The sequence below is a fragment of the Ambystoma mexicanum genome, chromosome 5p (assembly GCF_040938575.1).
Source record: "Ambystoma mexicanum isolate Mex_15411 chromosome 5p, UKY_AmexF1_1, whole genome shotgun sequence".
In the NCBI taxonomy this organism is placed as follows: Eukaryota; Metazoa; Chordata; class Amphibia; order Caudata; family Ambystomatidae; genus Ambystoma; species Ambystoma mexicanum.
In genome coordinates this window covers 34,149,177-34,165,721 of record NC_090930.1, presented here as the reverse complement: position 1 = coordinate 34,165,721, position 16,545 = coordinate 34,149,177, and the positions used below count along the sequence as shown (strand labels likewise).

General features: G+C 47.5%; 1 protein-coding gene across 5 annotated transcripts in view; it reads right to left on the bottom strand.

Annotated features, from left to right (window-relative positions):
* The window catches only part of MED12 (mediator complex subunit 12), a 1,704,158-nt gene that overhangs the window by 824,795 nt on the left and 862,818 nt on the right, over window positions 1-16,545 (bottom strand). For all 5 annotated transcript variants that reach the window (XM_069612388.1, XM_069612385.1, XM_069612387.1 and 2 more), the window contains exon 22: window positions 8,726-8,870. In XM_069612388.1, the coding sequence (XP_069468489.1) occupies window positions 8,726-8,870 (145 nt within the window). The remainder of the gene's footprint in view (window positions 1-8,725; window positions 8,871-16,545) is intronic.

The window sequence follows — 16,545 nt, the reverse complement described above, 5'->3', positions numbered from 1 at the left end:
TGCTGCTATTGCATTTACTGCTGTTGTATCCAGCCCCCCCAATTCTAGGTGCTGCTATTGCATTTACTGCTGTTGTATCCAGCCCCCCCAATTCTAGGTGCTGCTATTGCATTTACTGCTGTTGTATCCAGCTCCCCCAATTTTAGGTGTTGCTATTGCATTTCCTGCTGTTGTATCCAGCTCTCCCAATTCTAGGTGCTGCTATTGCATTTACTGCTGTTGTATCCAGCCCCCCCAATTCTAGGTGTTGCTATTGCATTTCCTGCTGTTGTATCCAGCCCCCCCAATTCTAGGTGCTGCTATTGCATTATTGGTCAGTACACTTCCTGCTATCTTAGTCTTGGTGCCTCTGTTGGGGAGAATTCTCAATTCTGTGTTAATTCCCTCCTACCTTAGAGACCCTCAGCTCTTTTGCTGGACTTTATGACTTATTTTTTATTCTGGAAAGACCTTTTCCCCACACTCATGTATTTTCTTTGATTTGAACCTCGTTTCCTTTGGTTTTGGAGTCTGACAAATCCATAGGCATCATCTTTTTGTATGGATCTGGATCCATACGTCTGGATCTCTCTCGGCCCGACACTGCAGCCCATCTCAGGAACTGTCTTCAAGATTTAGGCACGTGGATGGCTACCAACTCTCTCAAGCTTAATTGTAGTAAAACAGAAGTCCTGGTGGTAGGGACAAACACCCCCCTCAATTACTGGACCCCGGACTTCTGGCCCACGTCTCTTGGCCCCTTCCCTCTCCTACGGTGAGAAACCTGGGAGTTAAGTTCTCATTTTCTCTGATGATGACTGAGCAAGTGGGCGCTATCTGCAAAGGCGGCCATTTTAAATTGCGGACATTAAGAGAAGGTTCTTCCTTTTATCCCGGGCCATTTTCATGCCCCAGTGGTTGGAGCACTGGTTCTTAGTACAGTGGATTATTGTAACTCACTGTACTTCGGCCAACCACAATATCCGCTCAATCGGATTCAAATGCTCCAAAAGGCTACTGCTCGCACAATACTGCGCCCGCCAGCACGCTCGCATATGGCCCCCCCTCCTGCGCCAGCACGCTCGCATATGGCCCCCCTCCTGCGTCAGCTACACTGGCTCCCCATTGAACAATGGATCCATTTTAGATCTATGTGCCTTGTTCACCGGGCTTTCTACAAGGCTGGAGATGAATATTTGCAGGAGAGGTTTATCAGGAGAGGTTTATCCACTATGTGCCAAATCGTCCTCTGCTCTCCCAGTCCACGCTACTCCTTCTGGTTCCCCGTGTTAAACGCACTCAAACAGGAGTCTGTGCCTTTTCGGGGGCCGCAGCCAAAGCATGGAACCAACTTCCTTGGGCTCTCCGCGCTACTAGTACTAGTTCTAGTACTCTTAGATTCTTTTTCTCACCTGCTACCCCCCCCCCCAGCTTACTCGGCTCCTAGCGATTAACCTACCACAGAGTGTCACTACAACAAAACAGGAGTACAACCGGTGCCAACTTACCTAGATCTTACCTAGATCCAGAATGCAATGCTGGAACAACGGGGCTCGTAAGAATAAACCACCCACTCCAGACATTCACCTCTCCTACCGCTATGCTCACTCTCTACTTTACACCAACACACAATAAAGCGCAGCTATACCCCTCAACCAGTATCGGCCTAGTTGCTCACATACGAACAATACTCCATGAACACCTCAATACCCTGCTAGAACGCAGCTATATATACTTGTGTATAGGCACGTTATAAATGCCGTATCATAGCATAGCTATACCCCACAAATATAATCAGTCTAGCTGCACACAAAAGGGTCCTACATAGGCCTAATGCCACCAGAAGGCAGTCTCGGAAACCAACCACCTGACAGCCCACATTCAACTGATCTCTCAATACCACTGCACCTAGTGTTAGGTTGCAACTACCATCAGACCATTCACACCAGCTGCACACATATTGACTGCACCCAAGCACCATATACTACCCTACTCTCAAGACTTATCTGGACGACGGTCCCCTAGGGCATTCAACATACAAGCGCTTCGAGATCATACCAATGATATATAGAGCGCTATATAAATGCCAAGTAACAAATAATTTTAGAATGCAGCTATGGCAATTCCATTATAGCAGCTCGCACAGCTGTCCACACAAACCCCGGCCGTACCTCAACACCTCTGCCATTAGTATACAGCGACAACATATGAAAAATGTCGGTCTAGCTGGGAACGCATGAAACCTCTGGCACAAGCATTCTATTCTAAACCACCAACAGCCCCCGCCCACGTGCCTGACCTCTGGCTTCTAACTGGAGCTTAGCCAGCCCACTAAAGTGCTAACCTGGCAACACACGCATCTTATAAATTAACTCTTAGAATCTCCCACACATGGACCACGGTCATCAAGGGCGCTCCAACCACAAAGCGCATTGAGGCCATACAAATGGGGGGGATGGGGGCGCTATATAAATGACAAATACAATACAGAGAACTGATACTTTCATTAATTTACTATAGTCACTCAGACAAAGTCTATAGGAAGAAAAACAAGTGTTATTAATCACTATTATCAGTAGCTTACTTTTCAGCAACACTTTGCAAGGCTTCTAATGCTTTGGCAGTCCAATTCCTAACTATTCAAGAGTTCATCAAAGTCAGTGTAAGACAGGAGCAAAAGTCTTACGTAGAAGCATCTTAGCCTCATTGTTATACTTCGAACTTAGATGGTGTTCTATGCATTTCAGCCAGGCGTTACACACTGCTGCCTAGCCACACTGCTTTACTTTATTTAGGTGACACCATAAGCATCTCTAGCAACTTAGCCTTGTATCTCTAATCTAGGTGGTACTCTAGGCATTCTACTTTAAATCACCCACCTCATACTCGGAGGCTACATAGTGCTTCTTAACCACTTGTGTTACCTAAACCCATGTGCTTTTAGTGTCCCTCAGCCACATTGCAATAGCCCAACTTGTAGGTGTCGCTTAGGGCTTTTAGCCAAACTATTCAATTCCAAACCAGGTGTAACCTTACAGCATTTCAGTCGAATCATGGAACTTCTATCCCAGGTTCATAATATAAATGCACACTGGTCTAACTAGCGTTAACTAAGCCTATGCCCCAGCCCACCAATATCCTTACCACTACTTAGTATGTGTCCATCCATTACTAGCCTGTTTGCCTGCGTCCTCATCTTCCTAAACATTGTAATTCAGCTTAAGATGGCTCCACATTTACCCAACATGCCTTCTCCAACCATGCTTAACAATCAGGCACCATACTTCGACATAAACAACCCTCAGTTGCTACCCACCAGTCTCCCTCGTACTACCACAGATAGGAACCTAGGACTTAGAGCTAGACTGGCCAAAATCTATGAGCCTCTCGCCCGCTCACTGCCCACCTAACAGAATTCCAAAGAGCAGCCGCTTCGATCTAGTTCTTCCACTAAAACTTCTAATCCACCCTACAACCTCATCCCCAGACCCCCTCACAACCTCCCCAGTCAGGGCACCCTCGAATCAACACAGGACAAACATCATATGACTACTACTAAAAACACAGACAGCCCTAAGATCAAGGGAGACCTGATCAACGCCAGATCGTTAGCAGCTCATGCCACAGAAATTGCAGACCTGATCCTCAAAGAAGATCCTGATTTCCTCGCTCTCACTGAGACTTGGCCACACCCTGCAGCAGGCCCCATGCTCATGTTAGCAGTCCCAGACAACTACTCTATATCCCGAGGCAAGATTGCCCCAACTCCAGAGGAGGGGGTGTCGCCATTATACACAAATGTAGTCTGACCATGAGACTAGCAACTTCCACCAATGTCCTCTCATGCGAAACACTATCAGTCAAAGCCCCACTTACTAATACCCAAACCCTCAATATCCATTTGATTTACTGCCCGCCAGGCCCCATCGGCACCTTTGATGAAGACCTCAACGCCATTCTATCCTGTAATCTCAAAAGCTTGTCTCAAGTTCTCACCCTGGGAGACTTTAACATGGGCTACAATGACCCGGCAGACAAAATGGCACTTGAGTTAACACTCTTACTGAACTAGGCTTTGCGCAAAGAAGTATGGCACCCACTCACTCGAAAGGTAGAATACTTGATTGAGAGGCCGACCATAACTGCCTAGAGAACATCACAAATATCTCACCACTAGTTTCGACCGACCACCACCGGGTATCGTTCTTGTTGTCCACTGACAGACCCCCACCTCCGCCCATCACTACGGCCCCCCCACTCTCACCAGAAACAAGAAGAACATTGCATCAGAAAGACTCATTCCGAATCTACTCCCCACACTTAACACACTCCCCGATAACCTGGACCCAGTGATCCTGGTTGAAGAATACAATAACAATAAGGTCATGGCTACCTCGTTGGACCTCATCGCCCCACTTAAACTCAGACCCAGTAAACCGAAAACGCACCTTAACAAATGGTACACACCATTCCTCAAAAACCTGAGGCAGCAAAAAAGAAACTGCGAGGCCACCTGGAAAAAATCCCCCTCAGCCGCAAACAAACTCAAACTTTCCAAACTAGCCGCATTTTATAAAAAAGAAATCTACCTGGCTAAACGAACCTCCTTTGACTCTCGCATATCCCAAGCTAAATCTAATATGAAAGAACTCTTCTCTATCCTTAAGGAAGTAGAAACCCCCATACTACCCCCTGATACGGTATTAGGCAATAATATCCCCAACAAAAATATCGCCGTAGATAGGGCCGTTTGGTTCGCCATAGGCGATATTTTTATTGGGGATATTATGTGGGAGCGGGGTGTCTCCCGCAGGGTCCATTGTGAATTTCGCCGCAAAAATATGGCGATATTTTTGTATGTCGATATTTTTGTGGCGAAATTATCACATGGAACCCCTGATACTTGCACCAAAGATAAAAACTGGTGTTCAGAAATTCAAAATGCCTTGGCAAATAAGATTGTGATCCTTCAAAGCAAAATTTCTAGCAAAAAAGCTGCCCTAAAAGACAGTCTCCCATCCAAAACTCCAGACAAGCTCACGACCACAGATCTCATCCGCTTCAAGTTTTCTAAAGTCAACACTCTTGACGTAGAAAAAATTATCCTGTCCTTGAAACCATCCAATTGCCAGGGAGATCTGTGCTCAGCACAGCTCATCAAAGATGCCACCCGCAACCTCTCCCCCTTCATCACTAAACTGATCAATGTCTCCTTCACCACTGGCTCCATCCCCACCAATCTGAAACAATGCTGGGTACTTCCATTACTAAAAAAAAACACTCTTGACCCAGCCATACCCACAAATTACCGACCCATAACGACTGTTCCCTTCCTACTAAAAATCTTAAACAAGGTTGTCTATGTACAAATACAGAAGCACCTGGAAGAACACCACCTCTCAGGATACAGACAATCAGGGTTCCGTCCTCAACACGGGACGGAAACTGCACTCATTGACCTGAAAGCTCAGATTGATACACTGAGGGATAAGGGGCAAGTTGCCTTACTCCTCCTCCTTGACCTATCTGCAGATTTAGATTTGGTCGACCATTCTGTCTTATGCTCACACCTCCACACAGAAGCACACTTCTCTCCCGAGGCCATTACCTGGATCACCTCATTCCTTAATGGAAGAACTTTGAGGGTCTTATCTCCTACTGCTGCAGCAGACCGCATACCCATCACTTGTGGTGTCCCACAGGGCTCCTGCGTCTCCCCCACACTGTACAACATATTTACCAAGCCCCTTTTCGATGATTTGGATCATCTCGGTATCACCTACACTAATTACGCAGATGATACCCAGATCCTCCTTCCGCTTTCTGGAGATTATGGAAAGGATTTGGCCTTGCTAAATAGGGTGTATATCATCATTCAGGCATGGATGGCCACTCACGGACTATGCCTGAATGATGAGAAAACGGAGCTTATCGTCCTGGGTACCACGTCCGGTTTAACCCTTTAAATGCCAGCGACGAGCTGGCTCGTCGGTAAAAACCGCTCCAGGTTGCCACCGACGAGCCGGCTCGTCGGTGGCACTTAAGGGGTTAATGAGGGGGGAAATGCTGGCGGGTTTGGTCGGTGAATACCCCGATTTTAAAAAACAAAACCATTGGCACTGGGGGGGAACCTCAATGGCACTTAAGAGGTTAAAGAAACTTAGCCCGGCCTACAACTCCTTCATGATGTGTTTATGTTTATTTATGTTTAACATTTGTATAGCGCACCAGGTATCCCAAGGCTTAAGGGCGCTTAGAAACGACAACACAAACAATAAGAAAACATACAGGAGTGGAAACCAACTCCAAGACAGGTTCATATGCAGAAATCATACACAGGTCTGGTCCGGCCTGTGTATGATAGATGGGAACATCATCAAAGTTGGTCAGGAGGTCAAGACACTGGGATTCTACTTGGATTCTAACTTTTCCTTCAAAAGACAACTGAGTTCCCTGGCATCCTCATCTGCATACACGTGCAAATTAACCCGCGCAGCCAAACGATTTCTGTCAGACACTAGCTGCCTCACACTCGCTAGAGCCCTTATACTATCCTGCCTTGATTATTGTAACGCCCTTTACCTGGGAACCTCCAAGGCTACCACCAGCAAGCTACAAACCCTCCAGAATAACACCCTGAGAGCAGCCCTAGGCATCCCCAGAAGAGAGCACATCTCAGGAATTAGCCAACAGAACAATTGGCTCTCCACTAGAGACAAAATTCTCCTAAAAACGGCATCACTTACTTACAAATCTCTTAACAATGCTGCCCCAATCTACTTGATTAACAGATTCCATAGATAAGCTTCCTCGAGACCACTCAGAACTGCATACAAAGACTGCCTCTCTGTCTCAAACTTCAAACTTTCCACCATAGGGGGTAACAGCTTCCTGGTAAAAGCAGCCAAACTGTGGAACTCCTTGCCTCCCAACCTTAGAGTAGACATGCCCTACCTGAATTTCCGATCCAAGGTAGTTTCATGGCTGAAATCGAAGTACCACCAAGATAGCTAAGTGCCAAGGCTATCCCTTCATGCTATCCGCACTCATTGTAACCACGTGTGCCTACTTTGTACTCTTGTATATACTGTATATATTGCCTGTTTCCCTCATCATGCTTTGTATATATTCCCATTGTCAATATGTACATTTTATATTTTGTAACTAAGCTTCGCATATTCTTGTAAATGCTGTGCCCTGATACCCCTGGGTACATCCGCGCATTATAAATAATAAAACAAACAAACAGAAAAGGCAAAGTTCCTCAGGATACTTCAGTTACTTAAATAAAAACACTTTAGCAAGATAGAACAAGTTATAAGGACCTTGCAAAGGACTCCCGCCTGAGCAAGTGGTATGGGAGGACACCCTGTAACACACTCCAGTCGCACTAGAGCGACTAGTCAGCTTGAGGTAAGTGCTACCTTCAGCCCCACAGTACCCTAGGACACTTTAAGAAAATGCAGATATACTCTTTCCTGTGCAGTAGCGACGGACCTGTTCTTCTGATTACTCGGTCTGGTGACGAAAGGAAGGACTCCGAATGGGATGGCACAGCACCAGTCGTGAGAAAGAGCCCTCAGCAAGGCCTTCAGTCTCCCACGTCGCTCTGCGGTTTTGGCACCTTATCAGCAGCTCCAACAATGAACTGTTACCGCCCGGTTGATCTTCCTCGATTCTGCAGTGCAGCACTATAGTGAGGGCAGGACTTGGATGAGTGGGATCGTGCCTCTGGAGATCCAATTGGAGCTCACCAAAGTTCTTGGAGGATTTGTTCACCCAAAGAAGTTGTACTGCAATTGGGTCGAAGGTCCCCTGATATTCGCGGTTTGCAGCCATGGAAGGTCACAGCACCTTGGGTGATGGCCATCTGCAATTCGTCTTGGGGCTGGTTTCTCCCATCAGCCAAAGGGATGGTGTCCTCCTTTGTCGCAAAGAAAACAGGGTCAGGACAGCAGTGGTCGCTTCACGGTTACTGGAAGGTTATGCAAGTGTCTCTGGTTGTCTTCAGCTTTGGATCTTCTGTTCCAGTGGTCAACATGCCTTCTACCTCAGGAACCTACCTTTTATTCAGATTTCCCATTCATTCCTCTGAAAACTCTCCGTGCAGTTTACAGAAATGGGCTGGTAGCTGCTAAATCAAGACAGCCAGACCCCCAGTGGAAACTGGTTCCATTCAGACACATCAGCAGACAAAGCACAGGGTAGTGTCAAACGTCTCCCCTGCTTCCTGTCCTCGCAGACACACTGGAGCCTAGTCAGAGATGCCCAAGGGTTCCCGCCAAAATGCAAAACAGACATTCAGACCTCCCCCTCCCAGAATGGTAGAAGGGGTAACAAAGGACAACCACATTAGAAATGGCGAAAAAAGAAAAGAGCCACCGATAGTTGTGAATTGCTGTAATTCCTAAGTGTACATCACTTTCTTTGGCTGCCCTGGCTCATTTCTTGTCCCCCTCCGACCCTGGTTACTGGATTAATTTGCAAGGGTAGAAACTGTCCTGCACTTGCTGAGAAATCAGAGGACTTTCGTTTCAGCCGTTTCTGCTTCTCCAATAGCCACTGTCTTATGTCCAGTGGTTCTGGAATACAATCCCGACACATTTTTATTTAATTCAGGCGCTACTCTTATTTTGGTCACCACGTCTGCACATTTGTTAATAAGTCTTATGTTAAGTGTACTACCATATCTGTCCTTTTATGCATGAACTTATTCCTACCAAATGTCCTACCCTATTAGACTTACATCCACATTGCAGAGCAAATCATTGAATCCGCAAGTGCCATTGTTGGAGGAACAGCAAAGAGCCTTCAGCACCCCAAGCCACTCTGCACTCAGAGACTTGCAGGAGCACGTCAACTCAGCACACAGGATGGCAATATCATTCACCCTAGAGGAAAGAAAAGAGGTTAGAGACATAGCTAAAAAGCAGAATACAGGAACCATGCACAGAAAAGAGACAGCCTCTACTGGAAATAAGCACAAAGAGTCGGTTATAAATTGAATACAATGACTCCCTGCATGAAAGACTTAAGTAGGAATTGGTGCAGTCACACTGTGTGAGACTACAAAACACCTACCTACTTGATATTAGGCAACCCACCTTTCGGTATAGGTCTGTACTACACAAGTTGGTAGTGCGACTGAGCAGCCAGGCCTATCTCAATAAGGGAAAATGTGAGCTGTAGAGCTGTACAATTGAAATACGTAAAAACAAGTAACCAAGTAAAACACTCAAGGTTTCTGTTATAAATAGTTATTTATTTAATGAACACCATTTTTTTAAATAAGCATTCTTAAAAAATGCAATTTGTTCTAACACTGTAAATAGACTTTAAAATTACTTTTCAGAACCAAAACAAGATAGTGGATAATCTTTGGATATGCTACTTGCACAATTCCTACACCCTGAGGTGCCTTCATTCACAAAGACAGTAATGGCATTTATATATCACACTAGTAAACTTTGCAGATTGAGGTTGTAGAAAGGAAAGGTTAAGCGAAATAAAAAGGTTAGAATAGTTTCTGAACAAATGTGAGGACAACTAAATCTTCCAATGAAGTCTAGATAAGCCTTTCCCAGAAGTACCCGTTTCCAACAAGTTAGCACCTATGAGGGACAAACCGTATCAAAGTCAATGGGCTAGAAGAGTCTTCAGGGAACCGCGACAGCCAAAGTCATTTGGAACACAATCTATGGCCTGATGCACTTCTTAGATCAAAGTCTTGCACACATTTTTGAGGGTTTAAGAAAAATCACTGTAGAGTCACAAGCTGTAAAGCCTGGGGGAAGGGAGTTGGAATCAACTGGAAAAGAAGGTATGGCAAAGCAATTCCCAAGTGAGAAAGGCAAGGCTACAGGGAGTGAGGTAAGTACCCGAAGCCTAAACAGTACCTCTGGTTAGAAGAAGAGTGGTCCAGCTGAATTCTGTCTTGCTACAGAGGTGCAGACCCTTGTTCCTGAGCCTCAGTCTTGGGGACAAGAGGGAGGACGTCTGGAGGGCTCCTGTGGCAGTACTTGGGAGGTCGTTGGCAGCTACAGCCTCTTTTCGGTTCAGCTGCACTTTGCGGTTTCAGTTCTTAGCAAACAGCAACAATGCGGATCACGGATACCCGTTGGACTTCCTTCACTACTTTGGTCCTGCACTCTGGACTCTGGATCTGGAGGTCTAAAGGAGAATTCTCAGAAATGTGCTAATTCCCTTCAATTTGGAGACCCCCAGCAACTTTGCTGGATTTTGAGGACTTGATGTTTTCCCTGGAGAGAGTGTGAGCCTTTTTCCCCACTCTCTCATGTGTTTTGAAATGTGTTTTACTCTTGTGTTTCCTTTGGTTATGGAGTCTAACCAACTCCATAGGCATCATCTTTTCATTTGTGTCACACAGCACCCTCAGTGCAGTGGCACAGGGAAACCTTTTTAGGCTTTCCCAAGGTTTAAATGCCTTCTCTGGGATAAAGTACTGTTTCCCAGAGTAAGTAAAGTGGAATTTACTTTACTAGTCTTTTAAAATTCCTAGTCCCAGCACACCCCATCTTACAATAGAGTGCTGGAGGCGTTACTTAGTATCCCCCATGTCTAGAAACTCATGTAGCAGTCAAATGCTACCCTTTCCTCTCAAAATGGCTGGTGGCAGTGGTTTTACAACAAACTACCATGATTTTTCCCGACCGCGAACACTGGTAGTGTTAAATTGCGGGAGCCATGTTTTTCAAGATGGCGTCTGAGCCTCCTTTGTTTAAACAGGTCCCGGTCTTCTTTTTTGCCATTTCTTTTTGGAAAGGTCCTTCTAGCGTTTGTCTCTGCGTGCCAAACCAGGTTTGGTCCCTTTGATCATTTGCCTTTAGCGGGCTTCAGGAGTGAAGACCGCCTCTTGCGTCCACGTGTCTGAGGTGGGCAGGAAGTGAGGGAGGTGCCCGAAACTCCCTGTGCTTAGTCTCCTAGGAGACCCAAATGCACTATGTGGTGATTGACTGGCTGACTGTCCGGCAAGGACAACCACCCTGCGCAGTGAGTGACAGCTAGGCTGGAATGAATAGGAGAGAACTGAATAAAAAAGGTGAGTCTCTTGGCTTGGAAGGCAGAGTCGACCACTGGAGCGAAAGAACAGAAGACGAGCTTGAAGAGGACAGCTGCTGCAACTCTTGGACCGTTGGTTTGCCCAGTGAAGCCCTGCTGCAGGTCCGAATTGCCAAGTTCACCCCGACACAGAAGCCCCTACAAGGACGACTTCTCCCTTTGAGTTGGTGGAACCAATCAACTCAACACTAAGCCACCTGGACACCCATCTCGGAGCTGGCTGTCTTTTCCTCAGAGTGCTGCAGGAATCCGTATAACCAGGGAGAGGGACACCAGTTTGTGTGCTTTACCCACAGCTACCGGAATTGAAGATTTGCCAGTTGCAAGCTTTTTGACCAGTCCCAGTGCAGAGCAGGAGTCCCCCGACATCCCCCCTCTTGTCCCCACGGCTGAGGCCCAGGAACAGCGAGATCTGCAGGAACTGCCAGGAACCGAAGTCATCAGCTGCATCTTTTCTTTTTCTTCATTGTAAGATACTGTGAAACAAGACTTAACTCTCGCGGTGAAAGTGCTTGAAACTTTTGCAACTCGCAGGCCTGATCAGCTTGTGAACCAACATATGGTTCTTTTTACAAACTACTTCTGAGAATGTGTGCAGAGACTTGACCGTTTACTTACCAGAACCGCTTTATCCTATCCAAGACTTTAGCCCATTGACTTTGGCCTAGCCTACTGAATTGAATTGACTTCTGGTGAACTCAAAGTATTTGCACTGTCTAAGAATAATTCTAGTCTTTTATGTTCTGATAATCTTTTCCTTTTACTCCTCTTGAAAAGTATTCTGAAATAGTATTGAATAATATTTGTGTGTGATTATATTGCCTCCTTCTTATAAATTAAGAGGTATTTATCAAAGAAACCTTGAGAATAAGAGTTTATTTGAACACCTGTGATTGTAGACCTATGTGTAACATCATTACTGCTCACATTCCCCTCTTGAGATAAGCCTGGCTGCTCAGCTCCGCTACCAAAACCGTGTAGTACAGACTTATACCAAAGGTTGGTTTGCTTGCACCTGTAGTCCTATTTGTATGTGGTGGTCTCAAAGGGTACTGCATACAAACTTTGCCTAACAGGAGATCCTGCTTCTGAAGGGTCCTTAGGAGGCTCCTGGAGCTTCTAGCAGGATTAGTTACCACTGCAGATGTTTCACTCGACTACCGACACTCGACCCCAGGCATTGGGTTTCCCAAGCAATGGAGAGACACAGCAAGTTGGCGATAGTGGTCCAGTGGACTTCATCTCGGGGTCAGTGGTCCCACTAACCCAAGGGGAGAAGTCGTTCCGTCAGGAGCGTCTGTCAAGATGAAAAAGGAGTTCAGCACAGCAGCAGGGTTTCACCAGGCAACTCAAAGGTCCAGGAGGTTGCAGCAAGCTCTGTTCACGGTTTCTTCATCAGGAGTTTCTCCCAGTGGTCGACTCTGCCTGTAGTCCCAAAACCATCACTTTTTATGCAGGTTTCTCCCATTCATGCACAGCCTAGGCTGTCAATCACACAGCAGGGTGGCTGTCCTGAAGGGACAGATAGCAAGCCAATTAGGACCCGTTGCATTCAGGCATTCCTAGAGACAAAGGACATGGGAGTTTCGGGACCCTCCCTCACATCCTGTCCTTCAAGACACAATGGAGCGAGGGGCAAGCTTCAGGGCTGAAGCCCGCCAAAGGCAAGACCAACCAAGGGCTCAAATATGCCTCAAAGCACAGAGTAAAACCTCACAAACAGAAAAAGGCAAAAAAGAAGACAGGGCCATTTTGACAAAATGGTGCCCTATGGGGGCTGTACTGCAGCTGAGGGTTCAGCCTGCGGTAGAAAAGCACAATGGTAGAAAAAAGTAAACCACTGCCACCTGCCGTTTAAAAGTAGGTAGGGTAACGTAACATTTTTACAGGAGAAAATAGGATAAGGGGCTACTAGGTAACCCCCTAGTACTCCACATCAGATGGTGTGTGCTGGACCTACAAAGAGAAAAGGTAAGTAAAGTCAATTTCACTTTGCTATTCTTGGGAACTGTATGTAGTTCACACAACAAAAGGTACTTAAAAGTATGGGAAATCGAAAGTATTTCTCAGTGACACTGCACTGAAGATGCTGGATGTCGACATACAAAAAGCAGATGCCTATGGAGTTTGTCAGACTCCAAAAACAGTGAAAACATAAAACCCAAATCAGGTAAAAACACATGGGACAGTGAGAAAAAGGTATGTCTCACTCAAGAGTTAACCATTAAAAAGTCCCAAGTCCAGCAAAAGAGCTGGGGGGGTCTCTAAGGTTGAAGGGAATTAGCACAGAAATGAGAATTCTTCCCAACGAAGACCAGCACACCTGTAGTGCCATAAATAAAACAAACCCCTAACTAAATGTAATTGTGATAGAAAGAAGGACTTCACATCACTATGAAAACTTAAAAAGGACAGTAGCGGCACAACATTAGCTCATCAACAAGAAGCCTGTTTGACTGGATGTCTACACTCCGGCCTCCTGGCCATAGGAACAGGAGACCACCCGTTACTGAACAGGGACAACTCTGGGAGCTGTAGCCAAACCAATCAAGGTAGCATGGAGAGTGGTCAAGGCTAAGTCTCAGGCAGCGGTGAGGCTGGTCAAGGGTTCACACTTGAGTCCACATAGTGACCAATCAAGGATTACACTTAGACTAGGTTATGAAAAAAAATATTTATTAATGGCCAAGCACTGTAAAAATGAGTTAAAGCAAGTAATAATATCACACAAACTAATAATAAAATACATATATACAGTCCCAGTAGCCAGAGCAATAAAACCATAATACCCACAGCCCACAATACTGAAAGGAAAGGTAATGCAAGGGCAGTCCACAAGAATACAGCCCTAACTTTCAAAGTCCAAGGCGAAGTTGACTTGGGCCTTGGTCCCTGAAAGTTCAAAGTTTCCATTAGATTTGCGAGCCTAGAAAAAGTTAGGTGGAGGGTCTTCTGGATAGGAAAAGGGTTCAAAAAGTCATTTTTCTCCAACATGGGTCCAGCATGGATTCACAGCTCATGAATATTCCCAGTCGTCAGGATGGGAATCCTCGGTAAAGAAAAAATCAGTTTCATTCCTGAACTGTCTTTCTCCTAACAACCAATTACTGAGCTCTGGGTCATACTGCCCCCTGCCAATTACTGCCCTCTACCTAAGCCCCTTCTCTGGCAGCCATCTTCAGATCTGGTAGCACGTAAAGTGGCAGTAGGACCAAGAGAAGAGCCGCAAAGGGCTAGTCGGGAGGGTTCGCATGTGAATCCATGCCAGATCCATGCTGGAAAACAACAGTTACAGGTAAGTAACTTGTTCCTTCTCCAGCATGGGGTCTAGCATGGATTCAAACACATGAATAAAGAATACATAGCAGCACACACGCACAACCACGGGAGGTGCCAAAGGCTCAACAGAAGCATCTCATACCTCCTCACCAGGCTCACCTTCAAGCAAACAGGTTGCGCAGCACTGCCTGGCCGACTCTGGACTCCTCCCCTCCTCCCTGGAATCCCCGTCAACGCAGTAGTAGCTCTTGAAGGTGTGTGTCAACCTCCACGTAGCAGCCAGCAGATCTCCAGCAGGGGCACACCAGACAGGAATGCCGTAGTTGCAGCAATCGCTCTGGTCGAATGGGCTCTCGGACGGCCAGGCAACGGTCGGTTTGCCAACCGGTGAGAATGGGAGTATGCAGCCGGAGAGCCACCTGGAAAAAGAAGCCTTGGAGAGGGCACAGGATGAGGTGCATCCCCTTGGTTCACAGGGCCAAAGTTCATGAAAATTTGTGATGTCTTCTAGAAACTCTTTGTGCAGTCCACGTAGAACTTCAGCGCTCTAGCCACATCCAGCAAGTGCAAAGTCCTCTCGGCCGGCTACGAAGGCATCGGAAAAAACACAGGCAACACACCAAGGGATTGTTTAGATGAAAGTTCGAAGGCACCTTTGGCATGAAGGAGGGGTAAGTCCGCAGCACCACCCTTGTGTTGTGAAATGTCATATAAGGTGGCTTACAGAACAGGGCCTGAGTCTCACCCACTCGTGCAGGTGTGATGGCGACTAGGAACGCTGTCTTCTACGACAAAAACTTCAGTGGAACTGTCTGCATAGGTTCAAATGGAGGGCCCATGAGCCTAGTCAGCACCACATTGAGTTCCCACGCAGGGGCTGGAGCCTTCACAGGTAAGTTCACCGTCGGGAACAAATGGAACAGTCCTTTAATAAATTCCTTAACCAGACGGTGTGACCATAACGACGACCGTCACAGAGATCTGGTATAGTGGGAGATAGCCGCCATATGAAATTTGATGAAAGCATGGGCCCGTCCTGCTTTGGCCAATGACGCCAAATATGGTAGCACCTGGCTTGGTGGCTACGTGAGGGTACGTGAGCTCCGGGAGCTCCCGTTGATCCATCATCGATCCTGGATCGAAACGAAGAATGCGGGTGAAAAGGCATGTTGGCAGCACACCCATGGACGCGTGAATGTCCAGGGCGTATTCCGACGGCAGTGTGAGGCTGATCAGCTGCATACAGAGGGAGCCGTGGCCGTGAGAAGGGAGCCGGGCTCCCAAGACTGGAAGATGACCAAAATGGCGGCCAGCACACAAAGGTTCATAAACTGACCGCAGAGTCGCAGCGGATGGTGCTGGAGACTTGCCCGCTGCGGCTCCATTATTCATGTGGGACTTGGCTGGGAGTAAGGCACACAGACCCGCTAGAAGGGGCCTGTCGGGCCAAACGAAGTCCAGCGGTGCCCGACCTAGAATAGAGGGGACGGATGACCCCAGCCTGACTCGCTTGCAGGACATGGCGTGAGGAGGCAGCGGAGCGCCCTGGGCCGTGCCGCTGCCATTGTACACAGCGTTGCGGGTTGGCTCGCGCTACACAACCGGGGGGCGTGGCTGGTCCCCGCGGCGCCCGACAAAGGTGGCACCCCCCGTGGCGTTGGAGCTGAGGGGGCCACATCAAGAGAGGAGGGCCGGCCCATGTATGGATCCGGCACGCCGGAGTGCGATGAGGGGCTGATGAAGTTCGCCCCTGGCAGTTCTGCCGCCGGCGGGCGCTACAAAACGAAGCAGCTGACACCAGACTTGTTGTGCACCGAAATAACATCACAGGACGCCCGGCAGAACGGGCGCCCATACAAAGCTTGAACCTGGGAGGGCTGAGCAAGCCTGGAGGTGTCAACCCCTGTGGAGCCAGGGCCAGGTGAGAAACCCCCCGGCAGGGGCCCTGACTGGCCGAGTGAGACTCAGATGCACAGGAGAAATGTGCAGACAAGCCCGTACACTGAGGCTCGGTTGGAAGTTGAGTCCGCCCCGAGGCCGGTGCCCAGCCGGGCCCCTCGGTGGTGCACGATAAGACTGGAAGTCAGCTGGGGTGGCCCAAGAGCACGCTGCCCAACGCAAGCCCCCTACACAGCGCGCCACCCGTAGCAGAAAAGGTGGTAAGGCGGAAGAACTCTGTGTGGAAGGGGGAAGAAAGGCATCCTAGTG